Source organism: Chiroxiphia lanceolata, chromosome 3, assembly GCF_009829145.1.
Source record: "Chiroxiphia lanceolata isolate bChiLan1 chromosome 3, bChiLan1.pri, whole genome shotgun sequence".
NCBI lineage: Eukaryota > Metazoa > Chordata > Aves > Passeriformes > Pipridae > Chiroxiphia > Chiroxiphia lanceolata.
Window position 1 is genome coordinate 111,351,067 of NC_045639.1, and position 16,315 is coordinate 111,367,381.

A 16,315-nucleotide genomic window follows, 5' to 3' on the forward strand; every position below is an offset into this window, starting at 1 on the left:
GTTTTGAATTGAAAGAGGGCAGATTTAGACTAGATGTAAGGAAAAGGTCTTTTACAATAAGAGTGGTGAAACACTGGCACAGATTACTCAGAGAAGTTGTGGATGTCCCATCCCTGGAAACAGTCAAAGTGAGGTTGGACAGGGCTCTGAGCAAACTGATCTAGTTGTAGATGTGCCTGCTCATTGCAGGAGGGTTGGACGAGATCATCTTTAAAAAGGTCCGTTCCAACCCAAACCATTCTGTGATTCTACCCTGTACTAAACAATGTCTTTTGTTACGCTTTAAAGATTCAGACCTCTGAGACAGATGGAGACAAGCTTCATTTGGCACCACCACAGCCTGCAAAACAGTTTCTCATCTCGCCTCCAGCCTCCCCACCTGTAGGGTGGCAACCAATAGATGATGCAACACCTGTCATCAACTACGACCTCCTTTATGCAGTTTCCAAGCTTGGACCAGGTAAGCTTGTGGCCCTTGGGTGAAAATGCGTCAGAAAAAGAAGACAAGAAATATCAACATAGATAATAGCTGTAGAGGGAGTTGGCATAAAGTCTGTAAGTCACATTAAACCTTTGGATTTAAGTTGATGGATGTCAACTGGTTCTTGTCTTCAGAATGAGTTTTGCCAGATGTATGTACAGAATTGAATGTTACCTGCAGCTCATGAGTGCTGTTGGGTTGAACAGCAGATCAAAGCTTGCTTACAGAATTTATTGTGCTGGGGTTTGTGCTTAGATGAGACGATTGATGGTTTAGGTGGAGGTTGGACAAATGTTTTGCCGTGAACTTGAGGAGTTCTTAAATGACATCTGCTTGGTACTGCATTCCAAGATGCAGATAGCTCATCAAATCTTTAGGCATTACAGCACCTCCACTGGAGTGGAGAATGTCTCACATTAACAAGTTTGTCAAGAGAGAACTACCCTTCCTCAGTCCCAGCAGGATTTCTTTGTTATGAATGCTCATTTTCTGCTGAAAACTGCAGGCAGGTAGAATGGGATAAGTTGTAGCCTCTGTTAACATAGAACAGATGTCAATGGGTAATGCAGACAGGCTTTCTTCTGTCTTCCCATCTTCAGCTGATGCCAGTAATTGAAGATAGCTGGGATTTTCAAACAGTGCTTTCCCTTAGAAAATGCTCATCTGATAAAACCAAAAGTTTTCAGAGGAGAGGGTTACTTTTGATTTAATTAAGTCATCTTTACAAATGGGTTTTTTTCGAAGCTGTTAAAGCATCCTCTTTTTAAAATTTCAAAATGGAAAAGGTTCCAGTTTCAGGTCTAAGCAGTATTGTTTAGAAATTAATCTAATTTACATTCATAAACCACAAGGAAAAAATAGCTTATTAAATTATGTTCATACCAAAATAAAACACTTCAGATCCAATCTAATAACAATTGGAGGGGTGAGCTTATGAAAATTTAACAGTTTATTTTTGAAATTCTTGTGGGATGAGAGAATTGTTTTCTCCCCAGTGGTACAGGAGATGCTGCTTGCTCACTCTGAGAGCAGTTTCCACTTGCAGACATCTTATCACTGGGGCTCTTGTGCAACTGCACCAGAGTAACCCAGAGCTGGAGTGCATGGGGTGCAGGAAGATGTTTCATGATTCACAAGGTTTGCTGGATTATCTCCTATCTTTTTCACATGGGATCCTTCACAGTGGGAAAATAAATATCAGGAAAGCATCAGAGATTCCTGTGGTTTATTCCCCTTCAGCAGGAAAGCCCACAGAAAAAGGCAGTGAAATGTAATGCTTCCTACTATACAGCATATTATTATTTCCAGAATTGATACTTTGCCTCTAAACTGCTGAATAAAAGAAAAACAAAAACCTTTTTTTTCTTCCTTTTGATGCAGCAATGTTATAAATGGAAACATGTAAAAGAATTCCTGAGCTAGCTGGGTAATAAATCAATTCCTGTTCTGGAGCAGTGGAATGTGAAATATCACTCATTGTCCCACACACTGGGACAGCTTTGCGTGAAGGTCAAATTCACCCGGATTTAAGGAGCCTGAAGGGAGCAATATGAAAAGTCGCTGTGTGCTCTCTTCTTTCTATTTTTAGCACTCGTTAGAGGGATCAATTTTAGTTAACTGCAGCGGCGGGTTTAAAATAGTGTTGCTGTTCTCAGTTTGTACATTTACTATGTTTAGAATTTCATTGAAAAACAAATCCCACCGACACTCATTTCTTGGTATTGCAGCAGTAAGACATACTGCTGGGAATCAAATAGCACTGGCAGCTGCAGCAAAGGGAGATTTTTTTTCCATTCAAAAACACAATTAAAAAATGTAACTATGGCTTATTGGCTATTGAAGAACACTGGCACAGTTGTTTACAGAACTGTGAATGTTAGAGCCTGACTTCCAGGTCTTTAACTTGCGAGGAACCTTTGCTATGTTAAATCTAGCAATTTGGTAAAATAAATATCTAAGGACCAGGAAAACTCATGTGAGCTTGTAAACAGTGAATAGTGTCTTTGTATGTCCTCAGCACAAGGTGAGTTTTACTGACCTACTTCGCTGGGAGTGCAAGATGCACCACTTGGACACGCTCCTTTCCCATTCCATGAATACAGGTCACCTCCTGTCACAGTATGCTGCCATAATCACCATAGCCACAAAATTAGAGACCAAAACTCTCCCTGGCTGCAAAACATTGGGAGATTTGCTCCATAGTATAATGAATATGTAGGTGAGTTAAAAGATTTCCTGTGTGCCCTCCTTTTCCAAGCTCAGTTTTGGGATAGGTGTTTTTGCTGCAGCAGTGACTGACTGGCATCTCAGGGATCTAACAGAACAGGTTTCTTCCTGCTGTACTCAAAAGGAAGCTGTTTTTTGGTCCTTTCACTTTAAATTGAGATCAGTGAGGGTGCATTTACTCTTAGGGAAGATCATGGCATATTTAATTAAGATCCTGGTTGATTGATGTATATTCTCACTTTCTGCAGATGCAGAAATTAGGCTTTAAATGAGGCATGAACGGAATGCTGTAGATCAGTCAGAGCCAGGAACTGTGACTGTGCTTGGTGCTGACCACCAGCCTATAATTTTTTCAATATATTGCAAATAAAGAAGTGTGTGATTGTTAATCAGTTTGATAGAAAATGTTCTCACTGTCAAGAGAACTTCCAGATTTGAAATGCTAGTATAGACTCAGAGGCATTGTGCTGAGCTGGGGTGGTTGGCTGGCTGTTTGCCTGGCAGGTCCAGGTTGTATCCTTGCCTGGCCTGACTTGGACCTAACCTTTTCGTACAGGAATTCTTGCAACCTACCAAGCTGTTGTGTAGTCTAGGTCCTCATGTCTTTTCCATAACATTTTATAAGGTCTTAGTTTCATCCCACTGAGGAAGACCAGAAATAATTTTATATGAGAAATGCTTGTAGGGGGAGGAAGGGGGAATCTCTAGGTCCAAACTGTATCTACATCAGAGCTGTTCCTCTCAAAGGAAAGGCAACTGTTTGCTCTGCCAATTATTACTACAGTGATCTACAAACCATCCTCTTGGCATGAGAATATGCCCTTTCTTTTCTGGAAAGCAGTCTTACCTTCTCCCTATCCACTCCTCAACCTGCCCATATCTGTCTTCCTTTCCCCATTGCCTTTTTCAAACATGTCACCCCAATTTCTTCACAACAGATTGCCCAGTACTACCTTAGTTTCTAATTCTGCACTGCAAAATGCCTTTCTCCAGGTGCCACCCTGGGCTCCCCTTGCCAACCTCAGTTTCTGCCTGCTGCCCACACGAATTCCCCTTGTCCCATGACTTTGATTCACAGATCACGGCTCCACTGATGAGCTCTGCACTATACAATAACACACAATACAGGTCAGAGTGCTGAGCACTTTATCTGTTCCACACACTCCCCGGTGTGATTTTGCACTCTCTCAGTTGCCACTCACCTCCACAGCTTCAGGCACTGCTGGAAAACCAGTGAAGGCTGGGCACTATCTCTAGTGGTCCATATAGACAGGTCTGTACCAGTTTGGGTTCTCTCCACATTTCCCAGCCCCTCATCAGCATTCCAGCAGGCTTTGCACCTCAAGCTACACTCCAGGTCATGTAAAATACATTTTTCACATTACAGAAGCACCATTCTGAAGTGTCACAAATGGTGGCTCTTGGGTCCACAGTAGTGGCTCTTGGGCCACAAAGGAGACCTGGCAGCTGTCTGTGCTGCTTGGCTGTTGGGTCTGGGTTTCATTTTTGTCTCTGAGCAATTCAGAAGTAGCTGTTCCTGCCATGCTCTAGTTGGGCTTCTTGAGGAGGATGCATAGGTTTTGCCCCTGCTCCACCTTGTGTTTGGCTCATCTTTCTTCGGGGAAGGGGAAAACAGGAGAGAGCAGGACTCTGCCCAGGAAATGCCACACACAGGGATTTCAAACCATGTCTCACACAGCAAATTTTCTGTCCCCAGGTGTTTTCAAAGTCTCATGTTTGTTCTCACTAATTCAAAGGAAATCCTAAATACTTTACATGATTCCCAGAGAGGATTAAAAGGGGATGGAGGGGCAAACAAATGGTGATAGATAGGAGGTCTGCCCTTCCTCTCCCTGCTGTTCCATGGCTGCTTCTGCCCTGCCCTCCCCTTATCAGGGGCAGGGTACAGGGGAGCTGGTGGGTGGAGAAAACTTTTCCTCTGGTCAGGAGAGGAGGGTGCCCTGCTCCTGTAGCAGGGAGCAGCTCCTCCATTTTGCACGAGACACACCCATGCTGTATTTAGTGGGATGGGCTGTAGCTCTTCCATCATAAACGGTGCACCTGGACAAAGGACTGCATGTTATTTGCACCCAAGTATTTGTAACATACTTGGATGAAGGGACTATAAGTAGAAGGTATTTTTATGATGCTAATGCCACTTTTAATGTGGAGTGGGCAGCTCTGAACCCATTAACCTTTGCTCATGAGTCTGAATCAGGGATGAGGTAGCTACACAGTATTATTACCATTTGTTCATTATTCATTAGGTATATGAGCATCGTCCTTGCTGGACAAAAGAGCCTCATTAGACAGGAGCTGCACCATCGATGAAAGGTCACAGTATTGATTCACAAAGGGATAGAAAATCCCATGCCATTATTTTTAATTCTGAAATGCCATAAGTCATTTTTGTGCTGTTCCTCATCTTCCTTGTGTCACCTGAGGCTGCGGGTTTGCTCACAGTTCATGTGGTCACCAAAGGTTCATAAAAGTGACATAAAAGTAGCTGTGCTTTTTGTTGAATGGGGAAACTTCAAATTCTTATTGTTTTTCTTATGTGAAGCAAATGAATAGAGGAACATCAGTGCTTTTTTTCAGAGGTTTGTCAGAAACATTTTCTGACAAATCTGTGTGGTAGAGATGCTACAGCTTAATTCTTCCCTGCTTTACATCCTGAAGGCAGACATTAGATGTTCAAGTATATTTGATAAATTTTGTGGTATTTTTCTGAGTGAATTGATGTGAGTTACCATTGCTATCTCATCTTATGTGAATATTTAAACTAATTTTTAAAGGATAGAGATAGGCCAAAGATTGCTGAAGGAGAAAGACCCCTGTCCCCAGGAATCCTTTGACTTAGCCTCTTAGAGTTCCTTGGGTGAGTGGAACTAGTAGGAGCATGGGGCAGTGGAGGACCTGAGAACACAAAGGAGGCCACATCAGAGAAAGCTGGATGAGATCACTGGACAAATGCTGGACTGGTATTAGCTACAGAAGTTGGTGACTTTTAACTATGCTGACTCGACTTGCTACTCATAGCTTGGGACAAAGTAGATCTTGTAAACACGACTCAATGGCAGTGACTCAACCATTAGTTCAGTAGTTGAACTGCTGCAAATTTAACTCATTTTTTTTATTATGCTGGAGGTGTTGTTTAAGAGCAAAGAAAAAAAAATGTAGAAAAAGCAGAAGGGAAGGGCTAATCTGGCTGTATCTATCGGATTTTTATTTTGTATTTACCACTTCAGTGTATTTTTGCAAAAAATAGTTACATTCTGGAACAAGATACAGCTGTACAAAAGTCCCAGAGTTACTGTTGCCCTGTTCCTAGCTCATCCATGAAAAGGTTTTGTGCCATTTGAGCCACAGTTCTGCAGGCATGAATAATCCTGAGTACAGAAGAGAGTCTGCAGCTCATTTATGCTCAGAAATAACTGTATGCCTTAAAAACCTAATTTACAAGTGCATCACATTTTGGTTTGCAAAGTGACATTAATTGCTGCTGCAGTTACGCGTGCCAGAGGCATCTGAATATTTTTTTCTCGTGTCTGTACTTATTTCCACTGTTCTTTTTCAGCAGAAAGGGTCCTTCTGGGAAGGATTTGAGCAGTAAAAGAATGTGGCATTTGAACCGGGATTATTACCTTTTAAGAGGGCAGTGAATCTGATTTACTCGGCGGTGCTGGTGTAGGAGGACAAGCCTGGTGCTGCGTGTTTGTGGCACTGCAGAGCTGCCTGTCGCTGACAGTGACCAATGCAGCCCTCGGTGCTGGATGGCAGCATTGACGTCAGCCCAGAGCTGAGAAATTAGCTGAAGCCTGCAGGGAAAATGGGCAAAGAAAAACCATATAATTTCTCAATGCAGCACAACCGAGCTATTTCTCTTTTTTATATTTTAGCCTATCAGCAAGACCTGTAATGCTTTGCTCAATTTGGATTCAGAGGAAAGGTTGCCAAAAATAGAGCAGTTAAATGTCAACATTAATGGTATCACAGCAGTAAAATATTTCTCACAACAAGAAGCCTGACTTATAGCTATTATTCACTAGTTGCCTCTTATTTTTTAGGCAAAAATACATCATGTCCTCTAGTCTCAAGCCACCCAGGCTTATTTGGACCAGGAATTTGCCAGCACAAACAGCACATGAGCACAGTCGCAGAACTGTGTGTACTAGTTCAGAGCCAAACCTGCATCCCCTTCCTCACATGAACGACTGTACCACAAAGTAGCTAACAAATAAATATACAAATTCCTACCACGACCAAACTATAAGTGCTTTGAGGCAGGAACTACAACACCTGGCACTGCCGGGTTCTGCTTGTGCCACAGCATTTAGGAGTCGCTGTGCCACAAACAGAAGTCAGCTGAGTGTAGTGGTACCTCACCTTCCTCACCTCTGAACATTCTGCAGGGAATGGTTTTTTTCTTTAAAGTCTTAACCTGATTCCTTGCAATTTAATAACCAATACCTACTTGTATCCCTTGTACTATCCAAAACACAGGTAGTGCCATCAGGCTGAATGCAGGACTGATCCTTTGTTTGCTTGTGGACTCTGGCAGGAAACCACACAAACCATGTTCATCTTCCTTGCAGGAGTACTGGGTGGAGACTTAAATAAGGAATGTAGATAGTTACAAAATGTAATGTACTGTTTAAGCATTTAGCCTGCTAGTGAGCATTGACAGACTGTGCTCTAATCTCATCTGCAGAGACACAATTTGTTACAGTCCCAGCTAAAGAGCTTTGAAACTCAAAATCCATCTGGAGCAGAGATGTGTATTTTTTTATTTCTGGAAAAATTAGATCAAGTGTTGAAGTCTGTCTGAGGGCAACAAGTTGCAGAATCCAGTGGACTTTAAGGTTGACTGTAGCCACCCTAAACTGAAGGAAAACAACAACAATAAAGAACAGCCCCAACCCAAAAGGTGTGATGACTTCACACCAAAGGTTTGATATGTTAAGTTCCAGTTCCTTTTCTAAACCATGAACTTCTGTGTTCTTTCTCTTCTTCCTACTTTGTGGGTTTATTTCACTGCTGTCGGCACCAATATTGGTGCAAAGCACCATTACAGACAACCAGGGTGCCTGTATTTTATCGTGCCTTACAGACCAATGCACATTGCCCCCGGGGCAGGATCCTCAGGAGCTGTAGTGACAGCTGACAGAGCCCAGCCTTGCTGGCCCTCACCTGTATTTAGGAGCAGCACACTCTCATCTACCCTATCCAGGTGCAGGACTGTTCTGCAGTCCAGGAGTGCCATGGCCTGTGTTGCTACCCAGACTGCCAGCTTTTGATATTTTGTTTTTCTCTGCTTCCAGGAGAGAAATACGAGCTGCACGCGGGAACAGAGTCCACTCCCAGTGTGGTAGTGCACGTCTGCGACAGTGACATGGAAGAAGACGAGGACCCAAAGAATTCTCCAAAGCCAAAAATCATTCAAACTCGACGCCCTGGTCTGCCGCCGCCTGTATCTAACTGAGCCTCTCCGGCAGAAGCAGCACTTCTCTCCTCCAGCACAGCTCTTGGTTTTTGTTTGCTTTGTTCTGTTCAAAGGCAGCCATTGCCTTCTGAGTACCGGGACATTAAGGTCATTGAAACCCCTTCACAGTAATCAAGCCTATGTAACAAAAGGGCTAGGAAAAAGATCTTTGTACATGTAACCATATCACACCAACTAATAGATCTAACTGGAAAGGGCAAAACGAGGCTGAAGAAACAAGGGAGGGTTTCGGTCTGAGGATCTTTTCACAGCTTAATTTGCATGGTGAAACACCACTACCAGAGAGATCGTTCAGGATGGAAATTAGGCTGATATCAGGCTTGATATTCAAACTCCCAGGATACTTGCTCCTGCCCTTCATCAAGCAGCCTGCTCCTCTGCCCTCCTCACTCCCCAGCAGAGAGTTTTTTTCCCTTTTTCTTTTATTTTTTTAAAATGGGGGTATGTGTGTTTTTAATCTACTAGCAGCTTGGTGGCCTTTTCATCCCCTGGAATTTTCTGTAAGGAACATTATCTTTGCAATATTTTTAGAAACAGCAGAAAGCCATCCTCTTCCACCAGCAGCTGTAGAGAACACTGGTCTGTCATTGTGGCAGGGATGTGAGACAGAGCTCTCTGGGCTCAGGGGAGAGGCAGCAGCTTGCTGGAGGGTCTGGTGTCTGTCAGTCCTTCTCTCTGAGGAGGAGGGAGCCAGAATATCAACAGGGATTGTCGGTTTATCTTCCATCAGGGTATGAGTGGTACTTCTCTCTGAGTCTGAGGAAGAGAAGCTGACTGACTGCTCATTTAAGATGGGATTCCTTGCTCTCTGTCATAGCTGTAAGTTCCAGTAATGATACAGGCTGAATGCTTTCCTAGTGGTGTGGTGAATAGCTGTCAGTAATTACGTGTACATCTCTAATATTCAGCCCTTTTCCCTTCCCACTTCCTGTGCTTCAAAGCCCTTTTTTGAGCTGTACGCAGTTTGGGTTTGTGGAGGTGAGGAGAGGTTAGTTGGAGTTCTTTTGTTGGTTTTTTTTTCTTCTCTTTTTTTAGGCCAAAGAAAACAGGACCATAATTACACACTTGAAATTAGACTGCATGCAACTGAATCCCCTTTTTTCACTCTGTCCTGCATGTTTCTTTCACTTGCAATATATACTGGGTTACAAAAACTGTTCTGTGTTTGCATCATGGCTGACAGCAGACAGATCCTGGATTCCCTGTCTGGCAGATCTTCCATGATGATTTATTTTTTTAATGCGTACTTGTCATTTTGAGAACATATTTTCTAGACATTTGAGCTCAGATTTTGCATATATTTAAGCATGCGCTTAATTTATGCACATGAGTAGTTCCACTGAAATTAATACTGCAGATGTGTAAGGTACAGTGGGATTTTTAAGCTAATTAGCTGCAGCTGTACTCCCCAAAGTGACTCTGAAATGGCACAGCGAGATTTCACAGTTTAAAATCCTTTGCAGGTTAAAATAAGTAAATATATCTTGGGAGTTCATTCTAGGATCTGAAAAGTCAGCTTAGGTTCTGTAATCAAGATTTTTTTGTCATAAAACCTAATGATCTGGTTTCTGAGGGAGGGTTCCATCGCGCCCTTAATTAGCAGCAAGGCTACAAAGCTTCAGCAGGGTCAAGTTCCCTTTGCTGTGGTCTTGGCTCGGTGGCACTTCCAGGACAACAAGAGTGTTGCTCTGTCAGTGAGGACAGGAGATGGCATTCCCAATGGGCATGGTGAGGATGTTCTGAGAATGAAAACTTGTCATTCTCATATAGTTCACTCTCTGACCACCACAGCCCCCTGATATCCCCGATGAGATGCAGTGCTTTACTTAGCATATATCTATAATGTGATACTTGTTACTGCATTATGGACATCGTGGTGTGTGTGTTACATTCACAGAAGCACATTAACTACAGCAGAGACTGAACAGAAAATGGGGCTTTAATATCCTCATGATAACTGTGTAAAGTTTTCTTAAAGTAACTCCTTAGAGGTTTCACTTCAATTATTTTTTCAGTGATGTATTTAGAATTGGTTCAAGTAAACAAATTGTCACTCACAGCCCTGACACTGTACCCTGATGTTCTTGTTGAAAACACCATCATAGGCCGCACAAGGTATTTCAGGAGTAACACCACTGGCTTTTTTGAGAACATACAGAACGCTGAGGTACTTGGGGTTTAGGCCAGTATAAACATGGACAGTAAGATTTAAACACGTAAGTGATCAGAGATCATCACCAATCAAAGTGATACTCTGGGTTTTTTTATAGGCAAGACTGTCGGAGGCTGAATCTTGTCCTTGTATCCATGCTCTCAAACTTTGAAGAGACCTGGTTCTGAACACAGGGACTTTGGCCTCAAATGATGTAAAACTATACTGCAAATTAAATCACTGGACCTTAAATGTTCTTTCCTCAAAGTGCATTTTCAGACAGATTTAAAATGAGGCCCTGTTTGCTGACTACTCTGGGCTGTGTAAGGCTGTGTAGTGCTACCCAGGAGGCAGTGGGACACGGCTCATTGCTTAAAGCACAGAAACAGAAACACAACTGCAAACCTGAAAATTCAAAGCAGCCTGTTGTAACTATGGTCAAAGGTTATATATCACCTGTATATGATAAAATAATGGTCATCAGAAGGAAAATGTTTCAGATGTTATGAAATAATGTCCTTATCATCAAAATCACAGCATTTGGGACTCTTGAGAGAAACTGGTATTTTGCTAAAGGCTAGTTTTTGCCTGGCATGGAAGGAAGGCTTCTTTCAAAAAATGCTGACCATCTGGAAGGGGAACTGTTCTATTTAATTCAGTAAATCAGAGGCAAAGCCCCTACTTTCCCAGTGGGAATCTGCTTTTCTGTAGCATCTCTGAGCTCAGTTGCTCTGACTTGCACTTCTCACAGGTGTCAGTAAATTCTCCAATGTCTTAAACCCTGGAAGAATGTTACATTACAGCTCCTGAGGCACAGTGACACAGCTGACATCCTTTTAATTTCCTTCCCAAAGCAGGAGCCAGTGGGAGCAGCTGGCGGCAATGCCCTGGGGCCTCTGTTGGGTGGACAGCGCTCCTGCTGCTCCTTGGAAATTAAAAGAAGGAAATCAGGGGAGTACAGTTGCTGTTTCTGCTGCCTGCTTGTCCTTTCTGACCTCTGCAGATACGAAATTGAAATTTTAATTACTTCCTCAGTACAGGTTAAAGCATGAAAACATTTCCAGTGCATGGAAAAGGGGTATTTTGGAATCTCCTCTTTTGAAAGAGAACAACAAAGAATTTCTGTGGCCTTGATTTTTGAAATTAAGACAAGGTAGTACAACCCCCCATTCCTAACATACGCAGACACACGCCAGTACACTTTGGTTTTGGCAAGAAAAGATGGCAAGATCATCCCTTCCTCAACTATAACAAGACACCAGACATAGTTACTGTAAAGTGCTTTATATTATAAAAATTCTCCCCATGGATAAACTGTGTAGCATTTATTTGATCCTAAATTGGGTGGGAGGGGTGGATTAGTTATATTTTGGTCTTTTCCCCCCTCCCTCCCATTCAGCAACACCGAAAAAGCTTTTTGCAAAAAGACAGACTGTTGTTTGTACTGAGGAGTGGACCGAACCACCTCACAAGATGTGATTCCAGTGGTTTGTCTGAGCACTGCCACAGATGCCATGAGCGTTTCCATTGCATTGTACATACTTTTGAAATATTCTATTTACTCATATTTTATAGGACTATTAAAAAGCTACTGCCTAATTAATCACTTTTACACTTGTATAATTCAGAGCTTAGTTTAAAATAATAAATATGGCAAACAGTATTTTTGTGTTCTGCTTGCATTGGCGTTTGGAAAAGCAACATTTAAAGAGTTAAACTATATCAGTAAATTGAGTAGTGTGGTGTATACCCCTGGTAGAACTGAAAATGCTTAAATGTGTGACATAGGCCAAACTCTGTTTCAGTAGAAATTAGAGGAAAAGCAGTTGGCAGGATATGCCATATTCCATTTTAAGCTGCTGCAGTTTCAGAGTCATGTGAACTTGCTCTGGTTTGCTGTGGATTTGGCTCAATGTACACAAGAAAAACTGTAGCACAGTCCCTGGTAAACAAAAGCATGTTCCTGACCTGATGTCGTTCTCACCATGCTTTTATAATCATGGGTTATGCAGTGGGCACGAGTACTTGGACAAGGAACATGGCATTCAGCTGCCAGCCAGGCTGGGGAAAGTTCTAATAACATTTGTTGTTATAAAAATTCAAATTAATTGTTCGTTGTCTCTTGCATCAGTTTGTACTGGATCTTGCAAAGGACTGGAAACTGGGAGATGAGTTTGCTGATAACTGTCCTGTGAAATTCTTATATTGGATTTGGAAAAAAAAAATTTTTTCTGTGTGCCTGGCATAAAAGACTTAGTTTCTCAAAGGATGATTGTTCATGATTACAAAAATTAGATCTGCTCAAGAAATCTTGCTGGAGATGTAAACTATGAGCTCTTTGATTCCTTTGGAAAACACAGGCCTTAACCACTGTGTTTTATTAGAAAAAGTAGTAATAGTGAACTTCTTCTGGAGTACTTTAGAGGTGAAATGTAGGAGGCCTGGTTTATTCTTCACTTTGAGCACCAAACAAGCTTTCCCTACTACAGTGAGATTCTCCATCCAACCCAGCTGAAATGCTGTGTTACAGACATGCCAGTTGTGGCTCTTCCATAGTACTTGGCACTGGATGCAGCACTGGGAAATGAGCTTCAGAGCTTTAGCTGTGAGTGGCAGAGAGCTGTGTGTCCCAGAGGATCGCAGGCTGATTATGGTTACAGTGCTTTCAGATGCTCTAAAGAACCTTTACTGAATTTATTATTGGTCCTCCTTTAGTGGCAAACATTTTACCCACTAAAATTTTAGCTGCTTCAGGCTTTCTCTCACATACCAGTATGAATTTAAGACCTTTGCATTTCCTTGCTTCCTCTCTGCCTAAGAAATGACATTTAGTTCTGTTTTACCAAAAATCAAAACCAGGTATGGACTGAAGTCCCAGCTAGACCCTCATTTATACTCACCCTCACACAAAGCTCTTGAATAATTTGTTATGCTAGCAAAAAAAAAAAAAAAAAAAAAAAAAAATCCAAACGTGGCTTTTCCTGGTTTAACCCATCTTCTAGAGGAGCACAGCAGCTTTCAGTATTCCAGCCTCCTCTTTTTCTAACATGAGCTGTGCTCTTTTTTTAAGTACATGTAAACTGCAACATTCAGGGGTAAAATGACCAGGAAGGAAATGTTGTAAAAGCTCTTTCCCACAGGTCTATTTGAACTGTGGAGTATATTTGCTTTGGCTTGGAGGGGAGGGAAGCTGGCACTGTTAGAGGCAGAACAGCAGCAGCACTCCTGTAGGATGGGCAGGAACCTTGAATTCCTCCACTGCAGAGATGCTCAGAAAACTTCAAAAATCAAACCAGCTTGAATTCTCTCTCCCCTTCTGTCAGTTTGTTCAGTCACTACACAGAGGTTCTAAGGCTGCAGCAAGAGTCATCTTAATACATGAATATGTCCTGGTGCAGCAAAAGCCTAGATGGGGGTTGTTTGTTAGTGAGATTCTTACTGGAGTCAGGCTGGGAAAACTGTGAAGTGAGAGCAGTCTCAAATGAAAAATAAAGCTATTCAGAACCTTAAGACAGACTTCAAGATTCAGATCCATGTAACTGAGAGCTGTATTAAGGGCCCATTTGGGTCAGGGGTTTCCTCACATCAGTAAGAGTATCCAGCAAGAAGGATTAAACTTCTCTATTATTCTCACCAGAAAATCAGCCAAATTATTGTAACTGATCGTTTATCTAGTGCGAGGAAGTTGTGTCTACATTAGTGTGTTCTCTTCACTGTTGGGTTAATGAAGGTAAATGTTTTGAATCCATTTTAGAGCAGAGTTCTTGTTCAGAAACTTCTGAAAGAAATGCCATCTGTAACGACTGACGGATCCTTAAGTGTCAGTTTGGCAAGTTGTCCTAATGTGGGTAGCTGCAGAAATATTTTGTGTATGTTGTTGTAGATTTAAAAGCATTACTCATGGTTTCATTCAAGTGTCTGCACTTCTGACACAGATGTGACATATCTGTATATATTATAAATCAATACTATTTTTAACCACATATTTTGTACAAATATTCACATTAGCTCTGTACTTCAATGAAAATCTACTATGGTATTAAACATTTTGGTGGAATTAGCAAACTCTTTGTCTGTGCTTTGTTTTCATTTTATAATGGTGTTAAGCAGCTGAGCCATTTCTGGCATCCAAGACAAATATTATCATTTCCAGCTATTTAGAGCAGTTCCTTAAATCCAGGTACACCTGTACCCTCTAGTGACTGATCCCAGCCACTGCAGAGGCAGCTCCCCACACGTCCAGATCTGAGTGAGAAGCCAAAATCAAATCCGAAACAACAGTAAATGTGAGCACAATTTTTCCTTGCTAGTGAGAGTAACACTGTGGTACAGCACATTGCTGTTGAGGGCCACCCAACTTGAGATTTCAATACACACAGGTGGAGTTCTTTAATTACTTTTATTTTTACAGCTTTCTCCAAAGCTTTTGGTACAGGTCACGATGAGGAATCGGATCATGAACTTTGTGCTACACATGTGGTCCAGCTCAGTTTCCAACTGTACAACACCCACATCTGCACAGCCTACTAACCACAGCAGCAACATACACCTCTAGTCTTGTTCTAGTCTCAGGCTCACAGCCGTAACAGAACCTTAATGAAGGAGGAAAAAAAGACATTAAGAAAACAACTGAAAGAACCATGTCCTCTACTACAGTTCCTAGAGCAGGGTAAGGGGGAGGAAGGTATCACATATACCTGTATGTATATATACACACAATACATACATATCTACCAGATAGGCATGCCAGCTATAAAGTGATTAATAAGGTGCATGTTCCCATGCATCATTAAGAGGATACTGGTTTTGTACACTGCCGTGAAGCGGGGTGGGGTTTGTGTTCATACAGGGCATAGGCTGTGGACCCATACATAGCCCAGATCCTCAACTAGGAAAGGTGGGAATGGGAAACCCAGTTTGGATTTTTATCCCATTCAGCAGTTCAATTTATTGTGAGATGAAGAGGGATAAACTCATTTTGCTCTTCATTCCAGGGCACGGCTGTGGGTCTGAACACCAGAATATGGGAAGAAGTATCTGCCAGGGAAAAAATGCTCATAACCCAGCCAGCCCTGCCTGGGCTGTATTTCTATATAATTTCTATTTAATTTACAATATGAAGCAACACCCTTACAACCCACCCCTCTTGACACCCGCAGAAGGGCTGTTCCAGCGAGCCCCTCTCCCACTTCGTCATGGTGGACAAATACTGTCCTGAGGTCACCTCACACCCTGGGGGTGCTGGTCGGCAGTGGCTGAACATGAGGCAGTGTGTGCCCAGATGGCCAAGGAGGCCAATGGCACCTGGCCTGTGTCAGCAATAGTGTGGCAGCAGGGCCAGGGCAGGGATTCTACCTCTTTACTCGGCACTGCTGAGGCACCTCAAATCCTGTGTCCAGTTCTGGGCCCCGCACTTCAGGAAGGACATTGAGGTGCTGGAGCATGTCCAGAAGAAGGGCAACGGAGCTGGGGAAGGGTCTGGAGTGCACGTCCATGTGAGGAGCAGCTGAGGGAGCTCAGTCTGGAGAAGAGGAGGCCCCGGCGGGGGACCTTGTCACTGTCTACAGCTCCCTGACAGGAGGGCGCAGCCAGGTGAGGGTCGGTCTCCCAGGAAACAAGCGACAGAACAAGAGGACACAGCTTCAAACTGTGCCGGGGGGGGGGGGGTCAGGCTGGACATCAGGAAAAATTTCTTCACAGAAAGAAAGGGTGATTAGACATCGGAACGGGCTGCCAAAGGAGGTGGTGCAGGGACGGTGTTTAATGAAACACTTAGTGCCGTAGCCTAGCTGACATGGTGGCGTTCGGTCCCAGCCTGCACTCGACGATCTCAGAGCCCTTCTCAAGCTCATTAACTCTGTGGCTCCGTGACCCCCTCACGGCCGGACCCGCCTCACGCCCGGCACCGCCCCGCGCGCGCTGAGTGACGGCCCCGGCGGCCACTCCCGGCGCC

General features: G+C 43.0%; 1 protein-coding gene across 3 annotated transcripts in view; it reads left to right on the top strand.

Moving 5' to 3' along the window:
- Positions 1-14,427, top strand: part of RCAN2 (regulator of calcineurin 2) — an 86,234-nt gene extending 71,807 nt beyond the window's left edge. For all 3 annotated transcript variants that reach the window (XM_032682696.1, XM_032682697.1, XM_032682698.1), the window contains 2 exons: positions 289-460; positions 8,029-14,427. In XM_032682696.1, the coding sequence (XP_032538587.1) occupies positions 289-460; positions 8,029-8,189 (333 nt within the window). In that variant the 3' untranslated portion in view covers positions 8,190-14,427. The remainder of the gene's footprint in view (positions 1-288; positions 461-8,028) is intronic.
- Positions 14,428-16,315: the final 1,888 nt, after the last annotated feature.